We start from the raw sequence: 16,884 nt of genomic DNA, 5'->3' as shown, positions 1-16,884 counted from the left end.
CTGGTAATAGGAGGCTTTCTGAACTCCACTAGATAAAGATTTAAAGGATAATATACAGTTTTCAGTTTAAGTTTTAATGTGCTGCTTAACCTGACACCCTATGTATTGAAAATTATATTTAAAAATCCAGTTATTTAGAAGTATTTTTAAAGTAAATATATTGCCACATGAACTATGTCAGTAACAATTTTATTCCATAATTCAGGCACAAGTATAAAGGTTTATACACTAAGCTGACTTGTTTTCTGTGTCTTTTGGTTTATTACGTTAAAATAAGCTGATGTGGAAATATACAGAGAACAGAAATACAATTATTAAAGAATACACATTTCCCTAAGTGAAGTTTAGAAATATTCAAGAACTACAGAGAAAACTTTAAGAAGTTAATACCAAATATATATCATATTTGTAGAGACTATCACTTATTACAAATAACTTTGAAATGTGAAAGGAAAAATAGTCTGTCCTAATGGGCACCATAAATTCACATTATTGTCACATACATATTATAGTGTGTGTATCAATTTATTTGATGAAAATATATTAACAACAACAAAACCAGATAACCAAATAAATCATCCTTTCATCAGCCCCCAATTTCTGCCATACTAATGCTTTGGTGAATCATCAAGGGGAGTAAATTATTCATAATAAATTTCAAAGAGGAGTATCCATTGAAAAAGCTCTGTTACTGGTCCTTCTTGGAACTAACATCAAGAGAATTCATGGCAATCTCAAATATTACAATAAAATAGAAGGTGAGAGGCAATCACTTAGGAGAGGTCTCTAGAACGAACTGAGCTCAGGGAGCTACATCCCAGCTGAGTGAGGTATATAAAGATAATTATTAATATCTTGAATTGTACTAGGAAAGAAAAAGATTAATCAAAAAGTTGCATACAAATGTCAGCCAAGACTTTGAAAACAGAAACCTTTATTCTGTTTCAGATGAAGCATCTGGAAGGTTTTAAATAGTAGCCCTAAACATTGTCTCTATATCATTTCTTTATAGCATTAACAAAATCAGTTATAATGTAAGTGTTTGAAATATTTTATCTTAAAGTTTATTTCCTACTGAAGGACCATAGTACTGATATCACCGTAATAGTCAATTAAAAACTACTCAAAAATAAACACAGTGAAATAACATCTAATTTGTACTGCTAACATCTAATTTGTAATTGAATAAATTCAAGTTTATACTATACATCTTTGCACTTTAACTTCTGGTTACTCTCTGCTAATATAGTTATAACACAGAAGGGAAGAAAACATTGGAGGTAATCTGACATTGCCACATGTATTTCCTAACCTTGTACATGTGCTCTGTCTGGATACAGACGACTGAGAGGACAATCACTCTTCCTTAGAGTTTTTAGCCATAATTCTTTTTGGCTGCCAGAGGACATCATTTAGGTCCAGTGAGGCAGAGTTCTGTCTCTTTTACTTAGCTATCTTACACTTAACAAATGAGAAAGCATTTGTATAACACTGATTTTTGTAAGTCAGTATTCACATTAAATTAATGAATATAAAGACTTTCCTCTCAGTGGGGAACATTTCCATCTGTCTTGGCCATCACTCAACCTTGTACAATGTCCAATGCCTCTTTTTAGTGTTAATACAAAATATTTAATATATACTTAAAAATTTACACCAAACAGAATTGCCTCTTTAGTCCAAGCAAGAGTATATTGATACTGAAATAGATACTGACTCAACATCCACTGCATACTTCCTATGTGCTATCATGATGGTAAGTATTTTTTAGAGTTATCAAATAATACCACCCTACAGGGTAGGTACTATTATTGTTCTAATTTTACAGATTGAGAGCATGAAACCAAGAAAAGTCAAGTAATTTGCCCAATATTCAAGCCCAAGAGCTAATTCCAGAGCCCAAAGGATGGATTATTTGGTGCTAGGTAGAATTTACACAAAGCCTAGAGAGAGAGAGAGATTTGGAACAGAAAAAAAAGAGTCTTGAAATTCATCACTATCCTCTTTTTCTTATTTCCTCCGATCCAGAATCCCCATCAAAAAGAAATATTCAGGAGGCAATCATAACAGAGTAAAGACCTGTAGGGGGAAAGATCAAATGTGGTCGATGTAATTTAATTTGAATGGAATATAAAGCAGCTGGACCCAAGCCAGCCAAATTTCATATTCAGATAATACGTCCAAAATTTTTTGTTTATCAAAAGATTCATTTGTCCCAATGCTAAAGGTTTTAAAAATACTATAACAGCCAAAAGACAAAGACCCTAAGCATTCAGCATAATTGCCTTAGCAGTTAGAGCTCACAGACAGAATCCTATGTAAAATAGTATTCACTTAGGTGTAAAAACCTGTAGGCGAGACTAACAATAAGATTATTTGCAAATAGGTGTTAATGAGGTCATTCAGACAGATGAGGTGTCAAAAGGGTAGAGTTACAGAGTAGTGAACATGGGTTACTATCTTGTGGTAGAGAATTCAAAGATTGTGAAATTTAGGATCTTGGCAGAATTAGCCATTTGTAAAGCTGTATCAGGAAAAAAGAAAGGTATCTATCCAGTACTAAAGTTTGAAAGACAAGTAAAATAAGTGAAGATTTTTTTTTTCAGATTAAGATAGACACCATTTGAAAAAACTGAATGTGAAAAGCAAGCACTGTAAAGTAATCTCACATGATGAAGTTCTCTTACTTTTATATTTTTGTCTTTAAAGCCACAAATTTAATGTTTTTCCCCATGAAATTCAAAGTTGTAATAAGGGTATTATATTGCTACTCTTAGAATATCAAATATTCAACTATGGAGCCCAAATATTTCTTCTAAATATAACAAGTAGTACAATTTTCAGGTAAAGATAATATAAGTGGGTACAATCACTGTGCAGTAATGCAATGAATTGGTAGGGCACAATAAATATAACTTTTTAGTGGGTACATAAAAATAACACTACTGTTCAACAATGCGATAATAGGGAGGTACAACACTCAGAGGATAGCTAATCTTTGATGGTCATCAACAAACCAAAACACCACACAATATCCCTATGAAATACATTTTTATTGCATGTTTTGCTAGTAACTTAAAATACAATTAATACCCGAAAGTGGATGGTACTATGGAGAGTTTTTGATCTCTGTTTAGTCACAAACATGTAATATTATTCCTTTAAGGTAATTTGGGCTTTAACCTACATTTGGTAAGTGTAAGTGGCTTCCTCCCCACACTCTGCAATTTATAGCACTTTGCTTCAGCCTTATTAATAAAGGATTGTAATTTTTTTAAATGAAATGGAGGTGGAGGAAGAGTAAAAAATATTATAATCTTCCAGTTTGGAACACATGCCTGAAATTTTGGCATGGGTGTGTGTATGTGTGAAGGTTGACCAACCATATAAATAATGTGTAATAGTAAATTAATCCATTGATAGGCATTATGTATTGTCTTTTAAAAATTTGAGAACTATTACATACAATGATTCATTATTTATTATAAATGTCAGTTACACAGATAAAGGAATGTGGCTGGCTTTAGGTGCCTGTATCTATCCTTTCCATACATTTCCTCCTTTTTTTTTTTAGCCTAACAGTAATCTTATGATGCTCCAGACTTAGTAGACAACCACTTTGGCATATTGGTACTTTAAAAATTTAATGAATACTAGAAAAGAACCATGCTCATCACATAGAAGCTGCCGACTACAAATAACAGATAATATGTTTGTTTTAGTTTGTGTCTTGATTTGAAGCCATATGATATAGCCATTTTAGCCTGCTGAAAGTTTGTATTTAATGTAATCAATAATGAAAAATAAGTATCTACTTAATAATATTTAAATAATGTCCCCTTTGTTTGTTGTGAGGCCAAGAAACCCCAAGTATAAAGTCACTCAGTGACTCATTTGAAGTATTAAGTTGGTGCACTGCAGATACGGCAAACTGTCATGCTCCTCCTACCCCACCAGCCATACCGGATCTCACTAACCCATTCTGGTACTCCTTCAGGATGTAGAGTGCCTGCACCTCATCCTGAAAGGTGGGATACAATATCATAAACATAGAAGAACCTCAGATTCTTATTCTGCACAGCACTCAAGGCAATTGTGAAAAATTTGGCATACTTTTGGAAAGACCAATACACTGGTGATCACAAACTTGGTCTATAAATTCAGCCTTACCCTTGAGGAATTATATGGCCTCTGGTGAATCATTTAATTTCTCCATGTCTCATTTTCACTCTGAAAACATGTCAGTGAAAATATAAAGATCTGATACCATAAGTTTCTTTTCTTATCAGTAGAATAGAGAATTTTTTAAATGATAGAAGTAGTTTTAGATAAAGAACAAACACTATTAGTAGTTTAGGCAGCTCACTCTTCAGTCTAATGAAAATACTTTTTTCCATCAAGACTCTTTTAGGAAAAAGTGTTAACAATTAGGAACACTGTCCCATTTTTAAAAGTATATTTTTGAATTAATCTTCTTTATTAAATTAAAGTATATAATTATATTTGAAGTTTACCTTAAATTTTTCTTCCTTTAGACTTAGAAAGAATACTTAGAAATTAAGAGTATTTTAAACTTTGCATACATTTAATTATATCGCTTCAGCAAAACTTACCACCACTCTTAATTTTTTGCTATTTTTTTTGAAATATTATTACACAGAAAGCTCAGGATGGCCAAATACTTTAGGATTAATATGAATGAGACCCCAAACCAGATAATTTCAGATCATCCTGAAACATGCACATACAAAATTAACATGTTACCCATCCTTTGCATTCATTATTTCCACAGAATAGCACGTTATTGGTGCTTCAATTTCTAAGTTTATTTTTGTATTGTGTCTAACATTTTTAAAAATTTTCATATTTTCCATAAATGTTCCATATTAATTTGACAATTTCTTTTTTCAAACACATGGCCTCGCCCAGGCTGGAGTGCAGTGGCGTCATCGCAGCTAATTGCAATCTCAAACTCCTGGGGCTCAAGGGATCTTCCTGCCTCAGCCTCCTGATTAGCTGAGACTATTGGTGCATGCCACCATGCCCTGCTAATTTTTCTTATTTTTTTTTTGTATAGATGGAGTCTTGCTATGTTGCTCAGGCTGGTCTCGAACTCCTGGTCTCAAGTGATCCATCCTGCTTGGCCTCCCAAAGTGCTAGGGTTACAGGCCTGAACCACCAGGCCTGGCCTGACACTGTTTGTATGGAAAACATTTTCTTTTCATTTTCTTTCAGTTTCTTTTTAACCGAAGTATGGAATTAGACATTTCTTCTTCATTCAGGAAGACACTGATTATTTGTTTATGCCTTATGTTGTGTTCTATCAATTATAATTAGGAAATAGTATGTATAGAGTAGTAAAAAACATAAATTTTGTGTGAGTCCATTTAGGAATACTCCCGCCATTGAGAGTAAATAAGTACATCAATTCTTAAGGAAACAAGCAAAACTTCTGTAGTCATCCCTTGGTATCCATGAGAGATTGGTTCCAGGATCCCTATGGATACTAAAATCCAGGGATGCTCAAGTTCCTTATATAAAGTGGCATAGTATTGCGTATCACCTATGCACATCCTTCCATATACTTTAAATCATCTCTAGATTACTTACAATATGTACTACAATATAAATGCTATGTAAATAGTTGTTATACTGTATTGTTTAGGGAATAATGACAAGGAAAAAAAGTCTGCACACGTTCAGTACAGATGCAACCATCCATTTCTTTTCTGAATATTTTTGATTCATGGTTGGTTGAATCCACGGATGCAGAACCCATGAATACAAAGGGCCGACTGTATGTGAAAATACATGACTTCACATATTTAGAGATTTCTTAAGAATACAGGTAGAATCCGTGCTAAACATAAACATGAAGTTGTACTATTTAAAAATTTTTGAATTGACACTTCAGGATTACTATTCATTTCCAAGGCTAACTGGCATGTGAATTGGGTCACAAAAGCAATTTTCACCAAATATTATAGTCCAAAAAGACAAATTACACTCTAGTGGCAGAATATGTAAAAAAAAAAAAAAGCCTTAGCATATTTATATGGCAACCTGCAGAACATGGAATAGCAACTTTTCCTTAAAATATGTATTGGATCAATCCATAATCTCTATCCATTTATTTTCTACATATCAGTACTTTCTTATCAAATTATTACTTAAAGCTCAAGAAAAAGGTAGTGGTGCCACAGGCTTTGTATATTTAAGGTAGCCCTTTATACCATCAACTCACAGAAATTGTAAACGGTATATCTGATGAAACATAATTGAAGTAGGAACAAAAGAAGTAACAGAAAACCAGCTAATCACATCTGTATCGTAACAGTAGTCATATCTTGATTATCTGCACCAATGGAAAGGATTGGCTATACAAAAATCACAGATAATCTATTTAGTGGGATTGGGTCCATGGCCTTGTCCTTAGTAGCTGAATTTCTAATTGTCCAATGAAACTTACTGCAAATGTGTTGTGAGGATGCCCATCACCAGAAGAGTGGCCACAGACACATAATTTTGTTTCTGGAAGCAATTCCTAGGTTAAACAAAGAGAATCAGGAGTTGGCTTTTTTTTTTCCAATCTTAAGGCTTATGTTAATAATGTACATTATCATTTTTAAAAATTATTTTTTTTGGATTATTGTATTGGTAGGTCAACATAGATAAGAATATTCCATCTTCGTCTCATAGTTAATACTAGTATAGATTTTAAAAATAGGAATAATTGGCCAGATATGTAGTTGAATATTTTTTTTTTTTTTTTTTTTTTTTGAGACAGAGTCTCACTCTGTTGCCCAGGCTAGAGTGAGTGCCGTGGCGTCAGCCTAGCTCACAGCAACCTCAAACTCCTGGGCTCAAGTGATCCTCCTGTCTCAGCCTCCCGAGTAGCTGGGACTACAGGCATGCACCACCATGCCCGGCTAATTTTTTCTATATATGTATATTTTTTTTAGCTGTCCATATAATTTCTTTCTATTTTTAGTAGAGATGGGGTCTCGCTCTTGCTCAGGCTGGTCTCGAACTCCTGAGCTCAAACGATCCGCCCACCTCGGCCTCCCAGAGTGCTAGGATTACAGGCGTGAGCCACCGCGCCCGGCCTGTAGTTGAATATTTGAATCACAGTAAATTAACCAACAATCAACAAATTCACTAATTTTGTACCATGATCTTGCCTTAGGAACCTCACTTCCCACTTCTTAACTAAATTTATGGCCAATATTCATAAATGTTCCTCTATATTTAAATGGCACTGCAATTTTAATGTATGAAATGTTATTTGTCCTTAAAACTTAATTATCTCTATTTAATTTTGAAAAAGCTAACCTCTGACTTGTAATCAATTATAACCAATACAAATAAACATAAATCTTGTCCTTCCATGTAATGTGAGAATAATCTCAATAATCTCTTTAAATAAACTGCCTTGGCTATGTATTACATTATCACAATTATTACCATTAAAATATATCTAAGACTATGGAGCTAAGCTTCATAATATCTGTTAAAACCTGTTGAATTGTACCATTTGCATTGAAAACTACTCGATGTACTCAAATGTATAGCCTGCATCTTTATCTATAAAAGCAAAGTGATTATTTATTGATAAATGACATGGAATGTCATTTTTTACCTAAGTAGCATTAGAAATTTCAAAGATTTTGTCTGAAGGGCAAAAGGATTACACTGCATTTGAATAGACCATGTGACAACACATCCTTAGACTTCATGTATGATATGAAAGGATGATCCCCATTCATAAGATCCACAAGGGAAATTATAACTATACCAGAAAAGAAGAAAAGCAAGGAGGGATGTGTTAAAGGTGTCAGGGAGTATTTGTAGTGGTTTGATGCATGTAAATATTACATCTTATAAATAATTCTTTTCAAATACATCTATGGAGTTCAGGGGCTCTGTTTAAGAACTGGATTGTATATGCTCTACATGACTATATGCCATTTTCTTCAAGATAAGAATAACGTTAATTCAAACAAGAAAAATGGCTTCCAAAATGTCCTTTCCTTCTGTTTCTTCTGAAGAAGTATGTCACCTGATGCTGGCAGATGAAGACTGGGAGGAAAATGTTCGAGTTATATTTTACTGTCAGAATCCAACAAACACATTTTCATCTAAATTATTTTGTCAACAGCCTTGTAGTACCCTACTAACCTTATTTGGCACCAGTGAATAATTAGATACACAGGGGTGTGACTCCAATTGAAGGTGTTGGCATTGTAGCACTCTGTGAAAATATTAACTATGAGGTTAACTCCAATTTTCTCTTCTTTAATTAAATGCACATGGTACTAACGAGGTAACCTACTGTTCCTTGATAGCACTAATTAGCTAAGAGGAGAGTACACTCTCACACTGCAATTTAAACCTAAAAATAAGGTTGAAATATGCTAATTGCAGGCAATTTAAAACAGTACAAGTTGAAGAACTAGTCATAATAAGAGAAACTGACTGCTTTACAGCTAGGCAGCTGTAACTTTGGTTAAAATCAAAACAAGCCATACAATTTTTGGACTGCTATTTAACAAGGTCATAAGCACCCTTAAAAAATGAACTGCTACTCCATACCGTAACAATGAACCAGACTAACAAAAAGAAAAACCTCAGATAGACACTCATCTGAAAAAAAAAAAAAAAACCATAAAAAAAACCCCTGAGTGTTATAAGAACTCCAAAGCTGCCGTGACACTATTTGTATTTAACACTGAAAATTAAACTCTATAAATAAGCAATATCACCTTGAACTTTTTCAAGAGCACCCAAATTAAATATTATAATTTGTTTCCTCAGCATTAACCAAACATGTTGGGATGCTGAAGATTTGTTATGCCAGTCAGGTCAGAAAGGAAGATACAGAGAGGAGTAAGTCTCACCCCCGGAGGAATACATGAACAGGCAATTTCAAGACAACGTACAAGTACAGTGATAAAAATATACAAAAGATACTATGCAATAAAGGGGTATAGTTACCATTTAAGGGACGTAGGTGCCAAAATATCAGAAAGATTTCATTATAAGGAGATTTTCCCTAGATTTCTTCCACACTTTTGGAGCTTTGGGATGGAAGTAGACTAAAGCTTCACTGGGAGAGAGAATGTTCCCATTCTTAGCTCAAACGTCTCAAAAACAATTTCAGCAAATCTGAGTATATTCCAAACGTATCTTCTTTAGTGGTTACCACAAACATTTCCCAAATATGATTTAACTGATAAACATGAGGATAACTTAGACAAAAAGCAAGATTCTAAAGGGCCTTTTAAATAATCAAAAAAGGTATGTTTTGATTGGTACAAAGTATATTTTCATTACTTTTTTATTCTCTAAAATCCATGACATGTTATATTTTTTTAATCAGAAACTTTGACTAACCAAAACACTCCTGCCAAATCATTTCTATTACCATAGAGAGAAATAAAGCACATTAATGGTACTGTCATTAATCTATCCTTAGGGATAAGAGACATAGAATTGTCCCATGCTGAGGGCTCATAGTGGCATTTCCTTGCACCTGTCACTTTGCATGCACAATTATAAAATATAACAGTTAAATAATCAAAAGAGTTAAGCAAACAATAAAAATAAGGAGTTAAAAGGCAAAATTTGTGAAAATAGAAGGTCAATTTAATCTTAAATTTACTAAAGAACAATAACTTAGAACAAAAGCAAACCATTTGAAAGGCAAAGGCTTTTAAATAACTCCCAACTAATAATTCCTGTAGTTAAAAGTAAGTGAGAATAAACTTTGAACTACCATTATCCTGTCATCATGTCTTGCCAATAGGCTTAGTTGAAGAAATTGTCCTTTGAAAAATCCACCCAGTTTCTTCTCATGGCTTCCCTAAAGCTTTCTACAACAGACAGAGACAGAATGTTGGCAAGAGATGCTAATAAACCTCTGACCAACCATGCTTTAGCAGACCCATGAAGTCGCAGGTTTGTAAAGGGAGTAGCAAGACAAATGAAATCAGACAGTCACTTAGAAATGGGTCTCCTGGAGGCAACCTGACATATTCTAGCAAATCACAGGGAAACACAATGTGAATGGATGTTTTAAGTGTTTGCATCTGTTTCAAATAAGCACCAAAGAACCTTTTAACAGTGAAAAGGCCAGGACAATGTACTGGAATGGGCTTTCAACATTAACTTCAGAAGGAATCTATTCTTCAGTTAAATATGGATCATTGTAATTTTCTGTTAAAACAATAAAGAGTACGTCATTTAGTGTTGAAAATAAGAATACTGACTGGCTCTGGAGACAGTCTGCCAGGGCTCGTATCTTGACTCAACACTTAACTAGTGATGTGACCTTGAGTAAGATAACTTAGCTTCTCTTGGCCTCTCACTCTAGAAAGTGAGTAATAAGTAAAATTGTTACAGGGTTATTAAATACATTGAATTGTAATTAAAACAGTGCTGGTACCCATATACTTAATATTTATTAGCTATCATTACTGATTCAAAATAGCACTCATTTTTTTCAAATAAAAATTATTAAAGTTCTATGTATAAAATATTATAAAGGATGCAAATATTCCCAACACATTATTTCTGTATTGAAAGTTTTCAATTTATCAGTAGACTTCATGATAAAAATCAAAGTCTCTCCCACATGGATAAAGAAATATTTTTTTCCTTTAGATACGTGGTGCAGCAAAGCAAGAAGTTAATGTGTTTGTTATGTTCAATACTTTCTCTAGCCCATCTCTGAAAAACAGATTAAAACTGCCTTTCTCTGACAGAGGAAGTGAAGAAAAGAGAACTGATGTCTGGAAAACGTTTTGAGTATTTCACAAGACAGGTAGATCAGAGTAGTTGGTCTATTTTCTGGAATCAGGCAACAAGAAGCAGGGACCATGTGCCCCAGAGGACCAAATCAATATAAGCACATGGCTAAAGAATTTTCATTCTTTGTCCTAAAGAAGTAGTTAGCCTTGCCTTACTTCCTTCTGTGATACAGAAAGACTTTAAAAGTCACACAATATTGAGGAGAACATGGTGTGGCCATTTGCATGGGAGGGGAATGATGTCCAGGGAGGTGAAATTATTTGTAAAAAGTCATGTTTTTATTTATTTATTTATTTTAAGGCCACTATGCATCATGCTTCCTATTGTACAGGTTCTAAACTTTATTATGTAAAAGAATCTCTGGAGAAGCTTATTGTGAATGCAGATCCAAGGCTACATTCCTAGAGATTCGGATTGAAAAGATCTGGGATAGGGTCCAGGGATATGCATTTTAACAAGCATCTTGGTGATTGTGATTTAAAGGGTCTATGATCACACTTTAAGAAATGTTGCCCTCTGTTTGGGATATCTTCGTGACAGGTAATTTTTCATTCTTTTATTCTATTGCTTAGTCAACACTTTTTCAGTACTACTATAAACTATAAACTCTATTAGTTATGAGGTTATAAAAATGAATGAAAATTGTCCTCACCCCCAAAGGAGAGTGAATAAAACAGTCTTGTAAACTAGAATACAACAAAGTAAGTGCCACGTGTGGGGCTTCTTGAATTTTTTTTTTTTTTTTTTTTTTTTTTTTTGGTATTTTGAATCATTTGGCAATCTGGTAAAATCTAGGATAGCTTTCTTAGAAAAATATCTAGTTGCATAAAATAAAGCACAAAGGATTAGAAAGAAAATTAATTATACTGAGATTTAGTTCTCAAAATATTTCAAAAGTCACATTTGTGAAATATTAATAAAGTGTGCTTCTTTATTTATATATTAAATAAGATATAGTTGCAAGTTTAATAACCCCTATACTTTTGAAGTAGTAATGAACATAAATAATATTTCTAGATATTTTTGCCAACTGTGATGAGATACAAAAATATATGTAATTTCTATTGTTGACAATGTCACAGATATTGCTAATACTATTGTAGTTTGTTGACTCCATTCATAGTAAAATAAAGTGTTGAGTTTCAATTAGGTGTGAAAATAACAATACTATTTTTCTTCCATTCAAGTTCATAGGCCTCCTAAATTCTATCCATGGATCCTAGGTTAAAAACTCCTGCATCAGAGAGAAATTATTATTGATTAAGTAATACATACAGTTTGATCATATTGAAAAAAAAGGTATTTTTCTAGGTGACCCCCCCAAAATCAGCACGAATTACTTCGAAGAGAAAAGTGAGAAGAAAGGGAGAATATAAAGGGTTTAGGATTGTGCCTAAGAAGTGTGATGATTCTGGTATGGTAAGAGTATGGTATGAATGGAGAGAACAGATCAGTGACAGGGCTGCGAAGACTGGGACCATGAAGAATTCTGCATACCAAAGAGAATTTCTGTTATTTCCTGATGTAAAAGGGATTAGCATATTTTTTTTAAAGGCAACAAGTGAATAGCATGAGAGTGAAGGTTCTGACTGGAGCTGGCTGGTAGCGTAAAGTGCCCCAAAGCTCCATTACACAGTTTTATGGCACGGACCAAACCAGTAGCAGTGGAGTGAGTAAGGATACTCAATTTGAGGAGAGGCTAACTTCAGAGGATTTGAAGACTACCTGAGTGGCTGAGTTAGAGAGTAAAGAATACTGGAAGCCAAATGTGATATCACTAAAAGATAAGAGGATACAAAGAAAAATTTTAAGAAATAGAAGACAATTTGCTTCATTTGAAAATAGCAAATTAGAGGTGGACTGCAGGACATCTAGGTAGATGTTTCTAGCAGACCTCTGAGTATATAAGACTTAAGTTCAGGACACAAAGCAAGATATATAGACTTTAGAATCATGACCTTACATGGTGGTAATGCCACAAGGAGTGGATAAGTTCTGGCAGTGAGATCATCCAAAGGAGTAGTCCTAAGCCTGTGCTGTGGATAAGCATCACCAGGGGAGCTCTGTATACATACTGACTGTGGAGTCCATCTCTCTGAACTTCTGATTCATAGGGCTGGTGTGGAGCATTTTTTGCAAATAAACATCCCAGGTAACAATAATGTTCAGCCAGAGTTTAACAACACTGACAGAAAAATTGAATAAAAAAAATTATGGACAGGAGATGAGAAAAAGCCAACAAAAGACAAAGAAGAGGAATGGTAAGAGAAGTGATGTCAAAAGTTTCAAATGTTTGACAAAGTCTAATAGGATGAGAATTGAATAGAAGTCTCTGAGATGGTCAGTGACATTCAATAGAACTATTCCAAAAAGGTAGAAAGGACAGAAAACAAACTATAATACATTGAAAAATAAATGGAACTTGAAGTGTAAATGATTCTTTCCAAAACTTTAATGATGAAGAAAAGGAAAGAGTTAAGATAATTGTCTGCTATAAAATTAATGTGGACATATAATTTTTTTTCATTGGTGTTTTTTGTTTTAAAGATGGGAAGGCAAGACTCACAGAAAAATGGGAGAACTTGAAGATACAGGAGTACAAAAGTATAACTAACCAGGACAAGTTCCTGGAAGTCATGGGCTGGGGTAAATGTTATGCACAGGAAGAGAAATTGGCCTTGGAGAGAAGATCTTATTGTGATATGAAAGGGCATAATTAGAGATGTCAATATAAGTTTGTTTTAGGAGTAAATGAGGGAGGCAGAGGGAGTTCTTGCCTGGTGGCCTCTAAATCTTCTATCTGAATTAGGAGGTGAAGTCACTGAGAATAAAGGGAACAGGTGTGAGGTAGGAGCATTAAGGTACACTGAAGGCTAGAAACTGGTATAGGGGAAAATGTAATGTAAGATGTTTAGAGACCAGTGAAATAATTGCTAAACAGTGATGAGGACTAAGCAGAAGTGTGAGAATCAATACTGCCTGATAGTGTGATTCTCTGTATGAATATATTGTAGCATGCATGGGAGTAGGAGTTAGAAAAGCCACAGTTTGAGACACTGAAGAGCAAATGTTTTATAAGGGTTAGGAAGGATAATACAGAATAGTGAGAAGTGTCTAATGTCATCATTAATTATGGGATATAAAAGAAGTCTACATGATTGGAGGTGGTGGTGGGGTGTGTCTGGGAATAACAAGAGAGCACAGTGCTTATTATACTCAAAATGGGGATTCCTTAGGTCCACCAATTCAAAGTGATTTTAAAATCACTTTGTGTGGGATTCATCCAAGGGATGCATGGGAGTATCAACATATGAAGATCAATAAATGTGATTCACCACATAAGCTCGAGCAAAAACAAAGACCATATCATCATCTCAACAGATGCAGAAAAAGCATTTGACAAAATCAAGCACACTTTCATGATAAAAACCCTCAACAAACTAGGCATAGAAGAAATATATCTCAAAATTATAAAAGCCATATAGGACAAATCCACAATCAACATCATACTGAATGGGGAAAAGTTGAAATCATTCCCCCTAAGAACTGGAACAAGACAAGGGTGCCCATATCACCACCTCTATTCAACATAGTGCTGGGAGTCCTAACCAGAGAAATCGGGCAAGAAAAGGAATTTAGGGATATCCAAATGGGTAAAGAGGAGGTCAAACTATTGCTTTTCACTGACGATATGATCTTATATCTATAAAACTCAAAGACTCCATCAAGAGACACCTGGAATTGATAAATAAATTCAGCAAAGTATCAGGTTACAAAATCAATGTACACAAATCAGTAGCATTTCTATTCACCAATAACAGTCAAGGTGAGAGTCAAATCAAAGACTCAATACCATTCACAGTAGCTACAAAGAAAATAAAATACCTAGGAATATACTTAATCAAGGAGGTGAAAAATCTCTACAAAGAGAATACAAAACCCTGAGGAAAGAAACTGCAGATAACACAAACAAATGAAAAAACATATAATGCTCATGGATTGGTAGAATCAATATTGTTAAAATGTCCATACTACCCAAAGTGATTTACAGATTCAATGCAATCCCCGTCAAAATACCAAGGTCATATTTCATAGATTTAGAAAAAAATAATTCTATGCTTAGTTGGCAACCAGAAAAGAGCCTGAATAGCCAAAGCAACCTTGAACAAAAGAAACAAATCTGGAGGTATCACTTTACCAGACTTCAAACTATTACTATAAGGCTATAGTAACCAAAACAGCATGGTATTGGCACAAAAATAGAGACATAGACCAATGTAACAGAAGAGAGAACCCAGACATAAAGCCATCCACATAAAGTCAACTGATCTTTGACAAAGCAGACAAAAATATACACTGGGGAAAAGAAGCCCTATTCAATAAATGGTACTGGGAAAATTGGATAGCCACATGTAGAAGAATGAAACAGGATCTATATCTCTCACCACTCATAAAGATTAATTAAAGATAGATAAAAGACTTAAATGTGAGGCATGAAATCTTAAGAATTCTAGAGGAAAATGTAGGAAAACTTCTAGATATTGGCGTATGCAAGGAATTTATGACTAAGACACCAATGGCAATTACAGCAACAGCAAAAATAAATAAATAGGACTTGATTAAATTAAAAAGCTTCTGCATAGCTAAGGAAATAATCAACAGAGTAAACAGACAACCTACAGAATGGGAGAAAATGTTCACAAACTATATACCCAATAAAAGACTAACACGCAGGATCTACAAAGAACTTGAAAAAATCAGCAAGAACAAAACAAACAGGCCCATTAAAAAGTGGGCAAAAGATATGAACAGAAGCTTTTCAAAAGAAGCTAGACAAATGGCTAATAAACATATGAAAAAATGCTCAATATCACTAATCATCAGAGAAATGTAAATTAAAACCACTATGAGATACTGCCTTACTCCTATTAGAATGGCTTTTATTAAAAAGTTCAAAACCAGCAGATGCTGGTGTGGATGTAGAGAGAATGGAACACTTATACACTGTTGGTGGGACTGCAAATTAGTATAACCTCTATGGAAAATAATATGGAGATTCCTCAAACAACTAAAAGTAGACTTACCATTTGATCCAGCAATTCCACTACTGGGTATTTACCCAAAGAAAAAGAAGTCATTTTATCAAACAGCCACCTGCACTCAAATGTTTATTGCAGCAGAATTCACAATTGCAAAGATGTGGAATCAACCCAACTACCCATCAACTCATGAGTGTATTAACAAAATGTGGTATGTGTATATCATGGAGTACTACTTAGTCATCAAAAAGAATGAATTAATGATTTTTGCAACAATTTGGATGGAACTGGAGACCATTATCCTAAGTGAAGTACCTAAAGAATGGGAAAAAAAAAATAAACACAAGTACTCACTATTAAATTGGAACTGACCAATGAGCACACATGTGCACAGAGGGAAGTAAAACTCAGTGGAAATCAAGCTGAGGGGAAGGGATGGGCAAAATCCTACCTAATAGGTACAATGAACACTATTTGGGTGATGGACACACTTATAGCCATTATGCAAGCATTACAAAAGTGATCCATGTAACCAAAAACATTTGTACCTCCTTAATATTTTGAAATAAAAAAAAGAAAATATGACTAAAAAAATAATAGGTCCAAGGTCATGCAGAATATTATTAAAGGAATTGATTCATGAAAGTTTATAATATTTATATTTATTTTCTTTAAAGGTAATATATTAATAAATTTTTAAAAACAGTGTTTTTTTCTTTTACTTGGTAACCATATGCCAAATTGGTACCATTCACTGGTAACAAACTCAACATGAAAATCCAAATTTACAAAGTTTGATTAGAGATTACTATTTCATTAAGAGACAATTATTCAAATTAAAAATGTAGATAAGACTATGTTTATCTAAATAGAAAGCAAACCAGTTTATAATTCATTTGATTTTTTATAATCATTAGGAATACATACATTATATAGATTGAGGTATAATTGTATATATTAGTGAATCTTCATGCGCAAATGTGTTACTTGGTGCTATTTCCCTGTATTTCTCTATTGTCTTGAGTTTCCTTTGTGT

General features: G+C 33.8%; 1 protein-coding gene across 6 annotated transcripts in view; it reads right to left on the bottom strand.

The window, feature by feature from the left end:
* The window catches only part of FOXP2 (forkhead box P2), a 241,094-nt gene that overhangs the window by 107,227 nt on the left and 116,983 nt on the right, over positions 1-16,884 (bottom strand). The window contains exon 3 of one of the 6 annotated variants that reach the window (XM_069462520.1): positions 6,470-6,544. The exons of the other annotated variants lie outside the window; for them this stretch is intronic. Within the exon in view, the coding sequence (XP_069318621.1) occupies positions 6,470-6,544 (75 nt within the window). The remainder of the gene's footprint in view (positions 1-6,469; positions 6,545-16,884) is intronic. 6 annotated transcript variants of the gene reach the window in all.

The sequence above is a fragment of the Eulemur rufifrons genome, chromosome 29, assembly GCF_041146395.1.
Source record: "Eulemur rufifrons isolate Redbay chromosome 29, OSU_ERuf_1, whole genome shotgun sequence".
Lineage (NCBI taxonomy): Eukaryota > Metazoa > Chordata > Mammalia > Primates > Lemuridae > Eulemur > Eulemur rufifrons.
The sequence above is the reverse complement of the archived record's forward strand: the minus strand, read 5'-3'. Positions and strand labels throughout refer to the sequence as shown.